This window comes from Thalia democratica, chromosome 4, assembly GCF_965202585.1.
Source record: "Thalia democratica chromosome 4, ktThaDemo2.hap1.1, whole genome shotgun sequence".
NCBI classification, from domain to species: domain Eukaryota; kingdom Metazoa; phylum Chordata; class Thaliacea; order Salpida; family Salpidae; genus Thalia; species Thalia democratica.
In genome coordinates, this window is record NC_139168.1 from 33712876 (window position 1) to 33724793 (window position 11918).

General features: G+C 25.7%; 1 protein-coding gene across 1 annotated transcript; it reads left to right on the forward strand.

Annotated features, from left to right (window-relative positions):
• Positions 1–9987: 9987 nt before the first annotated feature.
• LOC145834311 (methyltransferase-like protein 27) lies at positions 9988–10789 on the forward strand. Its single transcript, XM_082941710.1, has one exon. The coding sequence runs from the start codon at positions 10006–10008 to the stop codon at positions 10687–10689; it is 684 nt and encodes a 227-aa protein (XP_082797836.1). The 5' UTR covers positions 9988–10005; the 3' UTR covers positions 10690–10789.
• The last annotated feature ends 1129 nt before the right edge of the window (positions 10790–11918 follow it).

Genomic DNA, 11918 nt, shown 5'->3' on the forward strand with positions numbered 1-11918 from the left:
ATTCAGTAAGATTTTATACTTTTTCTAAACATGAGTGTTGTTTAAATTAAAAATGTAGGCTTAGGTTTAAAAATGATTTTTTACATATAAAAACCTCAAAATGACTAAAGAAAACTTAAGTTTTAAAACTTTCACTTTAACGCGTTTAGATGTTGCACATAGTACTTCGAGCAAAAGTAATGCGCAAGACTAAAAGTTTGTTGGTTTTTTAAATATTTTTACATATTTTAGAACACTCTTCTTTTTTATTGTTTGCCACTAGTCGGTATTTCAATTTAGTAGTTCTTGAGCATCCTGCGAGAAAGATGCTCCTCGCTTTCATTAACACCTTTATCACCACCACCTCTTCCAAGAGCTCCTCTTTCATTACCTCATTTGTTTCAACTTTTTATTCTTTTCGGGCTTCCACCCCCCTGCAACGTCAGCTCTCCTAAAACTTTCTGCAAGTTCTGGCGCTTCCACCATTATCTCCAGTTGCTGTTCTCATTTCTGCAAGTTGGTCACTTTGCTCTGCAAATAAACCCACTTAGAGGTTAGATTTTCTTGAGGTTGCCAACCAATTATGTCTTATTTTTTAAATCCGCTTGCAATTTAGACACGTTCTTATTTGAGTTGGCTATTTTCAAATTAAAATGTCTGCTCAAAACATTTTGTTTTCTTTTAGCTTTTTCTCTGAAAGCAATTTATTTTTTCAATGGGTTCTTTCACTTTTCCCTGAAGATTTTTATTTTCAACGGTCACACTTTCGGGTGCGCGATTATTCAAATTCGAACAATTAAAATTGTTTAAAATAATTTTAATGGGCCGTAACTTAAAAAGTATTAAATATTTTAAAAAGCTGGTGTAGGTCTAGTTATTACCTACAAACAAATTTTTTTATTAAAAATTTCAAAATATTCTTGGAGATGTGGCTCAAATGAGTTTTAGAATATAGTAGTTTTTAGAAGTTTCTAAAATTATATTTTATTAATTGATTTTTCAAAGCTATACGTTAGTTAGATCTACATGCGCTATTATATTTTTTGTCAAATATACACAACTTTTTGAGTTGAGGGCCTTTAAACTTTTTTCAAGAATTTTAATTTTCTAATTTTGAATAGTTGTGTAACCCACACGTTCAATTCCTTTTTTTTTTCTTGTTTCTTTCCAGCTACCCCTTGTTCAGTTATCAGCTTTGCATTGAATTTTTAAGGTGCTTCAACTCGGCATTCACGGATTTTATTTTATCTTTACCTCTGTTGGCCTTTCCTTGATGCCCTTTTTGCTTTTTACGAAAAAGCTTATTGGCAAATGCATCTCATCAACTTTGTTTTCAGCTCGGCGATTTTTGTTCAACATTGTTATCTCTTCTAAATGGTTGTTGTTCTTTTGAAGATTCGAATTAAAATTAAACTAATTTTATCTTCTAGCAAAGCAATTTACTTGCTTAATAATTATTTTGTTTTGAATGCTTCGACTAAGTTTTTTTCTATTGCAATAAACTTATTTTCGTGAGCTGTGTTTCTATAACTTTAAGTTCAGTTTCATACTTACTGTTTATTATTGGGAACTTGTGCAGATACAGTTTTCTTTTTTTTACCTACTACATAGTAAGATCACTTGTATTTGCTTATTATTTATTTGTTTCAATACTAACAAAAATGTTATCAAGTTTTACGTGCTTAAGTACATTTAAAGAATTAACAATTACTATTTTAAAAATAAAGTAAGCAACAAACAAAGCTAATTTTTTTCATGTTTTTAATTAAGTGTTATCTCTCACGGATTTACTTGTTGTACTATCGTTAAGCTAGTTACATAACAAAACAAAACTATAACTTGCATACGAGTAAGTTTTATTTTTCAATGCATATAGATTTTTTTCCGCAATGATAAAAGCTAAAGATGAGTTTTTTAAATAGGCTTGATCGTTCAGAGCTTAATTTTTCACAGATTAAAACCTTTAAACATAACAAAACATCGTTTTTGTTTAGCCACATTATAGTTTTGATGTTAGTTTTCCATTGTTTATTTTAATTTTCAAGTCACTTATTTCATATTTATATTTTAATATCGGAAACAAAAGCAAGCTTAATAATTGTTATAGTCTTACAAAAACTCGGAAACAATGCAATTTCCATTGCTGTAAGGTGACATACTATGTTTAAATTGCTAAATGTTTTGCTTAAATTCATCTGGACTTTTCAATTAATTATGCTTTTCTATTGTTATAATTGTGAAAATAAAGCTTTCTTTACTTACTACAGTCATAAATATGATCACTTTGTAATCAAGTATGCTATAATATTTTATACTGCTTAATTTTTATCTAGAGTATTTAAAACTTGGTGTATATATTTAAAGTTTGTGAAAAAAATATTATCCTAAAACAAATTACTGTGTTTATTTTAATAAAAGTTTAAACAGTCTTATGCATATTTTCAACACAACTCTTACAAACATTTGATCGCAAACTTTGTTTAAAGTTTCTGCATCTTACTCTAGACCAGGGTTTCCCAAAGTGGGCCAAGTGGCTATTTAAAGGAGCTACAGGGGGTCCATGAGGTCAAAATTATAATCTTACTCTAGATATTCTGGAGTTAAAGATGAAGAGCATAAAAAAAGGTCTTAAGTGTTTTTAATGGTTGTTTTGAAATTTACACTAGATATTCTGGAGTTGAAGATGTGTAGTCCTAGGTCTGGAGTAGTAACTACCTTTGATTAGGGAAAGTTCCCTTTTTAGTGCTAAACGCTTTGAACGTTTAACTCTTTAGGCTTTTACTGAATTTACCTGACTCATTAGGTCTAATTTAGTAACTAATAAATATATAATAAACTTTCCATATACAATTTGTTTAATTAAAATAGTTTATTGAAAAAGTGATAAGGCAGCTAATATATCAGTAGAAAAAATTTGCGAAAATAAACACAACAAATAACACCAATTTTCTACAAGTTAAAAAGTTCTTAATGTTTTTAAAATGTTTGAATGTCACAATCTTAAATAAGAAAATGGATCTTACTAATAATACAAAGTCTAAATATAATGCTTCTTGCACAACGATAGCTAAACTGAGCACAATATAATACAATAATGCAAATAAACACAAAGATCTTAAAAAATTAAAATCATTAAAGAATTTTTAAATTCAATTAGTCTTAAACTTGATGTGCCTTCGGCACGGTCTTATGGCTAACTGAGAACAATATAATACAATAATACAAATAAACACCGAGATCTTATAAAATGAAAATTATAAAAAAGTTCTTAAATTCAATTAGTGTATTTAAGTCTTAAAGTTGATGTGCCTTCCGCACGGTCTTATGACTAACTGAGCGCAATAAAAAAAAATTTTTAAAGTTTTATTATGAGATTTTATAAAAATTCAATCGTGTAACGCCCCCTGGCGGTTATTCAAAAACCAACAAAATATACATTTTGTTACAGATGAAGAGCAAAAAAATCCTAGGTGTTTTTTAAGTAATCATGTCATACCATAGCTTTTTTAGTTTGAGAAAAAAAAGTTTGGGAAACCCTGATATAGACAAAAATTTGTACATTTTTAATTTTACTTAAAGTCATGAGAAACAGTAACAAATTATATTATAAACCCTAAAACAAAAAACACATAATATAATTTATTGTTGTATTTGACGTCAGTTTAGTGGTCAAACACAAAATTTAAAATAGTGTAAAACTGTGTTTATTCATATAACATACATAAATTTTTCTCTGATATCCTGCAATAATATACCAAAATAGAAGATTAATTAGTTATAAAATTAAAGTAACTGACGTAAAAGTATTTAAGAATGTCATACTTACTGATAAACACAAGATTGTTTTAATTAACCTTAACTAAAATTTTCAACCTATCAAAATAATTATATTTTACTTGATATTAAAGATCAATCATCAGTGATAACAAAGTTGTATGAAAAAATTTATAAAAAACTTATATAAATAGAATTGTTACCAAAAACATGAGTCAATACAAATGAATCATTAATGTATATAGTTTTATAATTTCAAAGAAACTTAAACAAAATTCAGATAACACTTATTTTAACTCTGAATTCTGTTTTTTATTGTTATGTAAATATTTTCAAAACTTAAATAAAAAATGTAGAAGACATAATAAAGCATTTTTATTTTTACGAACTATAAATATACTTCAATAAAACTTTATATAACAAATTTTGAGCTTTTTAGATTTCAAATTATTGTTTGCAGCTCGTATATTTTGAACTTAAATTCCTAGTAAAAAACTTGAAAATTTAATGAGTTTTGTAACTCATAGTTTGAAGCCACTTAATTGTTTCTTATGGTAACTAATTCATTAGAAAAACATATATCCGCCACACAAGTAGAAGCTCTGAAACTAATTAAGTTATTTTATTGAAGTTTTTTGGTTTTCAACTAGAGCAGGGATCGGCAGGCAATTGGTTCTTGCGGGCCAAATTTTAAGTTTCAAAATTTTCCGCGGGCTGCAGTTTTAGTTTTAGTCAGACACTTTATGATAAAGTGACGATGTGCAGAAATGTCGCAGCATCCTAAAATTACGCTTGGTGCTAAAGTGACGGTGTGCATACTGACCTACCGTGCTAAAGTAATGCCGTGCAAAAGTGATGCACCGTGCAGTATTGACGCCATTAAATATTGACTCGCTTTTGTATTTTTATGCTCATAATTTAAACAAAATAGTTTTAATCTTAAAACTATATGCAAAAAGTTTAAGTTTTGAATTTTCAAAAAAGTAAGCAGAAATAAGCGAATTTATCTTAAAGATTAAAACTTGTTTGTATTTTACTGTGATAAAGTTATATATCTGTTCTAAAATTTTCAAGTTTTTAAGTGCTTAAAAAAGTAAAAAGTTCTATTTTTACTTAGAAAAAGGCTTGCACATCACATGTTTAAAATTACTGTTATTTTGTTAAGTTAAGTAAAACACAAACAAAACTTATATTGTTAATTTAATTTTTAACAGCCCAAGTTTTTCTTTTAAAACCCTTAAATACTTTAATAATCTATTTAAAGTTTTCATGGTTGCAACTTTTTGAAACAAAAAAGTTTAAATCAGTTACATCAAATCAGTCAGTGTTTTTAAAGGATAAAAAATGTAAAAAAGCCTTGATTCAAAAACTTTGCCCTTTAAACAAAGTAATTTGCAAATTAAAAAAAAAGTTTTACTAAATAGTTTTGATTTCTTTTAAATTTTTTCTTTCGCGGGCTGCATTTCATTTAAATAAAAAACATGCTCGCGGGCCGCAGATTTACACTTCGAGGGCCGCAGTTTGCCGACCCCTGAACTAGAGAAATATACTCTGAAAACAAATTTAAATCAATTTAATACACAAAATACCAAAAAATAATTTTGTTTAATATACTATTCGACTTGAACTTAAATATTTAACTGTTATTCTTAAAGTTTTTGAAATTATTTTAAATATAGATTTAAGAGTTTGAGTTTTTTTTGTCTAGTTTACAAATTAAAAGTATTTTAAAGTACATAGTAAGTACTCAAATTTTATTATAGTGGTTTATTTTTATTACATTGTTTATGATGTCATACAAAACTTTACCTTAAATTCCGTCTGTATTGTGTCAGAATAGATAAATGTATCAAGAAATTTTTTATTTGACTGTTTTTTCAGAGGTAAAAATAGAGATCATTATAATGAGGCAGCTAAGTGCAAAATAAAATATTCTGGGTTTAGAAACGTTGAAACGATGTATTTAAATTGAAAGTTTGATATCTATGACAAAACTTGTTTTAATAATATTTTATAAGCACCTTACCTTATTAACATTTTATAAAATATGAATTTAAACCTAAGCTGCTATAAGTTTTAATAATTTAAAAGAAAGTAAATAAATCAAACTTTTAATCTACTTTTAAACATAAATTAAACATAAGCTTGACAACAATTAAAAGTTTTTTAAAATAAAATTAGCTATCAATGACTAAAATTTGTATAAAAAAAATCAATTTATACCTTTTCTAATATAAGAAAGTATTTTATGTCCAGTTTAACTATCTTTATAGTATATATCTGATAGATTTTAAATGTTTTTTATCTCCATGTCCAGGCCAATGCTAACCTCTTTGTTCAGACAGAAAACAATTAAAATTTTAATAAAAACAAAATTATTGTAATAAATACAATATTACTTCTACTGTTTGTGAAAAAATGAACAAAAAGCTTGCAAAAAAAAGATCATGAAACTTACACGAAGTTTAAATTGTCTGTGTAAAACGCTTTTTTTTTGAGCAACAATTATTACAAACAATTTGTTAAAAGATACTCTGTTTTTATGGAGAAAATTATCAGATCAAACGAAATTCTAAACTGGTAAAAGATAAACTAGTTATATCGAAAATAAATAAATAAATCGTTTGCCAAACAACTTACAAAACTTAGGTGTAAATAATTTAGATTAAACCTTTGGAATGTTTTTAAAACATGACACCAGGAGATAACCTATGAAAAAAGACAAAACGTATTATTATAAAGCGGAAAAAAATACAACAATAAGAAAGTTTACGATGCGTTAAGAATTTTTTTCGTTAAAAAGAAGTTTAAAAATAAAAAAATTAAGCTTACTGGTTTGTAATACTTTATTTTATTGTAAAGATTTTCTACCTATAATATAATTAAGCTAGGTTTTTATGGTATATACTTAGTTTTAATGCATTAATTTTTTAATGACAATGTTTTTTTGGTTATAGTTATACCTTTTGAGCTGTTTTCTTTCCTAAAGGACTAAGGTTTACTTAAAGTAAAGGGGCAATTATATACATTTTTGTTACAGAAGTTTTTTCAGTAAGTATCAGATGTATTAATCTTTGTTTGAAAAAACTTAATGTTTTGTTTATTGCAGTATTAAAGCGTTTTTTTACAAAGGTTATTTAGACAAACATATTTAAAGTTTTACCTGGTAAGCAGCTAATGATTTTATCTCAAACTTTTAAAGCTTAAATTAGTTTTACTATTACTAAGCAATGTTTTACTAGTTTTTAGAAGTATATTGTAAATTTATATTTGTTTTACAAAACAACTACCGTAACTAGCTTACTCTTATTAAATTGCGTAAGTAAAAATATTGCTATACTTGTTCTTTGTCTTCAGTTTGAAATTGCTGTTTTAATTATTTAAACGTTTTACTTAAGTGAAACTATGTTTTTAAACTATACCCCCAGGGTAAGATATTGACATACAAGCTAGTTTTAAGGAAAAAATTAAGTTATTTTATAAAAAAAAAATCTTAAAGTATTTATATAATATCTTTTAACTATCAAAACTTTTCTTTCTGATTAGCTTTTGGTTTTTGAGTTATTAGTGTTTTTAAAGTTAAAAAACAAGTGTTTTTTTATTTTATAAATACATTTACAGCAAATTATGTACTTTAGTAGTACATAAGTTTAAGGAATATATGATATAAATCTAACTATAAATATGTAACTACATATTTAGATTATAAAAAATTGAGTTCAACTCGGACGAACAGTTATAATATAATTGTATACTAAGCTTTTCTTATAAAAACTATAAATAAAAACACTAATTATTTAAGTGATTTTAGAAGTTGTTGTAAATGTATAGTTACTTAAAATAATGTAAGAATTGTTGCTTATTTTGTTTATGTAAATTTTTTTTGTTAGCATTAATACAAAGATTGAGTTATTCTTGACAAACATCAAGAGAAAATTTATACTGACGTTACAAAAATCTAGTGTTACAGACGAGGTTCTTACACATATATTACTCATGATCATCAATAACTTACATACTTAGTACATAAGGTTTGTCTGAGAAATAAACGAAACTATAGATATACATTTTACTTACTTTACAATCGTCATAACGTTTTATGTTTTAAGTTTAAATTGTTACTGAAATCCGTCGAATTTAATATTATAACTATATGTTAATAAAACTTTGAAACCTTTTTTTAGCTGCAAGTTGTTTTTATTTTTTTTAATTCGTTGTTTAATATTTTTTAGTTAAGCAGGTTTTAAATTGTATTAGAAACAGAACATTTTAGTATGGTAGTCAATTAAAAAAGCATTTCTTAAAAGCATTTTCTAAGACTTTTTGGTAAACATAAATACTTAGTACAAAAGATATAAATATATTAATTTAGTAAAGCTACGTAAACTTACAATGAGTTGGTTGATTTTAATGAATTAAATTTGTTATTTTTTTTTTTGAGATTTGAGTTTATAGATTTTTTATAATTAGAACATAATTTTTAAAAGATTAAGATAAAGTTTGTATAAGTTTAGCAAAAGAACAATGTCATTGAAAAATATAATAGTGTTTTTTGCTCATAAATTTTTGACAAAGTCGTTAAAGATTTAAGATTTAATAAATAACTAGACATCTGTAAATCTCTTAAGTAACATACTTGGTTTATTACATGTTTTAATTTTTAGAAAAATAATAAAAATATCTCAACTACTAGAGGAAAAATACTATATTTTATTGTTTCTAGACTTTATTATGCAAACTGAGTTCCGGTCAAAGACCTCGTCAGTGCTTAAATAAAAAATCTAAAAATATATCTAATAGTCATGGAAAATTTTTTTTAAACAAATTAATGAAAAAAAAAACATTTAAAAACCAAAACAAACTAAATTTTAATCTAAAGCTTGAATTTATGGTAAAGTGTAAATTTTAGTTAAGTATCAAAATCTAAATAATAATAAAAATAATAATAAGAACCTAGATGTAAGCTTCTTTTTTTCTTCTAGTGAGTTTTTAAAATAGTTTAACATAGTTTAAATAAAAATGTAGTTATGTATTAGTAGTAAAAAAGCTTTGAAATTTTTTTTGTGATGCATAAATTATGAAAAAAATATAACCAAACACATATAATTTATTCTTAAACTTATTTGAGTACTTTCAAGTAAGTCTTGTCAAAAATTGTATCTTACTAAATTAAACTAAATTGAAATTGAAATAAAACTATACTATAGTTATAAGTTAAAGTAAAAATATCAAATGACGTAATAATCAAGTGTAAAAATTAAATAAATGGTAATACTAAAGTACTTTACTGTATGTATTAATAACACTTGTTAGATTAAAATTAAACTAAAATAAACCAGCGATAAAAGCTAACAATAAAAATAAAACCACAGTTTTTAAAATTTAAGGAACCAATTACATACTTTTAAATTAATTAATATAAAAATTTGAAAAGTCTAGTTAATTAAAGTAATTAGTATGTCTAAGAAAATATATTTAGTCGCGCCTATATCTATTCTTATTTTAAAACCGAGTTCATTAAAAGTTATTATTGTGTTCTTTTTTAGTTTTTCTAGCTCTTGGTTACTTTTTCTTCTTATTTTGTTTTTCAAGAAATTTTTTTTCTAAGTTTTAAATACTGCTTTCTATGACTATTAAATATCTCGTTAGATTTTTTATTTAAGCAATGACGAGGTCTTTGACAGAAACTTAGTTTTCATAATAAAGTCTTGAAAGAATAAAACATACATGATTTATTGTTTTATTGTTTATTTTAAAAACTATATCTCTTAAAAATACATTTTTACAATATGTCTTTTAAAGAGGTAGTAGTAGTTATAAATATTTTTAGATAAAGTTGATCTTTTAGTTAACGTATAAAAAAAAATATTTTTTCGGTTTTATTTGTTTTATTTTTAAGGCTGTCTTAAACGTAGTATTTAAGCATTCTTAATTTAGAGAAACATTTGTAATAAAAAGTTATTAAATGTTATCTTAAATTGGTAAAAGTAAACACTAAAAATAAACATAAAAATCATAAAGCGCAGGTTGGTTATTTACTATAAAAATTCTCAACAAAATATAAAAATTTTATTCGATGCAAGTTTATTTAAAATTAGTATTAAACTAAAACCTTTTAATATACAAGGCATATAGAATTTTTTTTGTGAACATATTTTAAGTGTTTAAGATCATTTGCTTTATCATTAATTTAAAAATATTTGATACTTTTTAAAACTTTCTTTTCAAGTTTTAGCCACATAACTTATCTAAATGTCGAAAATGGAAAACCTGCCACGCACAATCGACATGGTCCACAACGAATATTTTGTTTCTTCCGATTTGCAGGGAGTTCTGAACAATTACACGGAGAAATGCGAGGAGTACGAAGAAGAGTTTTCAAATTTCGGGTACACCACCCCTCCGCAAGTCGCAATGAAAGGAATCAAGTTTCTGCAGAGAAACATGAAAGACATCAAAGTTCTCGATTTCGCCTGCGGTACCGGCCTGGTCGCCGCTGCCATGGTAGCCCAGGGTTTCAAGGGCGAAACTCACGAGTTGGACGGGAGCGGTGGCATGCTGAGGGTGGCCCGCAGAAAGGGTATTTACCGAAACCTGAAGGAGAAAATAGTTCTTCCCGGAGCGAGGCTGGACTACGAAGATTGCTCGTTTCACGGAGTTTTCAACTGCGGAGGGTTCGCCGAAGATCAGCTCCAACCTGGAGTGATCCCGGAACTTTTGAGGGTCGTCAAGCGAGACGGAGTTGTCGTCATAACTACCAGGTACAACGATCCGCCCATGGAGTACCAGAAAAAGTTTGACTCCCAAGTTAAAGCTTTGGAGGAAAAAGGATTGTGGAGAAAAGCATCGCTGGAAAAAGCTCATTATTTTAATTACGATTTTTACAATAAAAATAAACCGCTATTTGCTACTATTTATTGTTATTTAAAAAACTAAACAATTAATTTTTTTCTACATATAATTTATATTTGTTTGTTTTACTAAAACTAATCGTTTGGTAACTATTATATTAAAATATAGACTTTTTTTATTTAAAAGGAAGAAAAATGGTTATAGTTTAATCGAATTTTTTTGTTATAAAAATAACTGATGATTATTTTATTTTAAATCAAATCTTAGTTTGAAAAAACCTATTATAATTTATAACTTTAGAAATATTTACTTTGTAAGTACTAAAAATTATAGCCTAAGTTTTTATTAAAAATATTCTATTAAAATAGTTTTTTTTTATTGTATTTAATTTTTATAACTTTTTTCTATTGTGTAGTAAATGTTTAAACAAAATAAAGCAATTTTTACACTTTAAATAAGTTTATAACTTGATTATTTATATATTTTCAGTCAATAATCTTTATTAAGTTTATTTGCAATAAAATGAAACAAAACTAATTAAAAAGAGAAAAATATTTAGTTTTAGACTAGTAACTTTTTTTTTGTAATTAAATATCAATTTATTTTTATACCTTGGTAAGTAAGAAGTAACAACATTTTATTAGTGTTTTTTTTCTATCTATAAGTTTTAGAAAACCAACAAGTAATAATATTTTTTTATGTTACAAGTAGAACTTAAAAAAAAAACTAACACTTTAAAACTAATCGAACTGAGTAAATAATTAAAAAATGATAATTATAAACAACAAAGGACATATTAAAAATAAACTAGTTCTAAAAAATAAATTTGTTGTCTCTTTTAATTAAGTTAAATTTTCAAATATACTGAGAATGGCAAAAGAATACAAGTAATATATTTATAAAAAGTAAAAAAACTTAAGTGTAAGGTAAAAGCTTATAGTATATGTAAAAGCATCAAAACTATTTATTTAAAGTTAAAGCTTGTGTGTTAAAATGTGAATTTAAGTAAATTATGAATATGTAGTACATAAAAATGTACGTGTAAATACATGAAAAAGTGTTTGTATTGTAAGTTTTATTTTACTGTCAATGATTAACAAGTACTTTCGATTAAAAATGGCTTCAATAGTAAAACAAAACTAACAAAAATGTTTTTTTTTTAGTATATAGACCAGGGTTTCTCAAACTGAGCTAAATGGCCCCATTGCGGGCAATGAGCAGTAATGGAGCCACAGGAGGCCATGAGGTTGTAATTTGAAACTTACCCTATATATTTGGAGTTGCAGATGAACAGCAAAAAAAAGGTCTTAGGT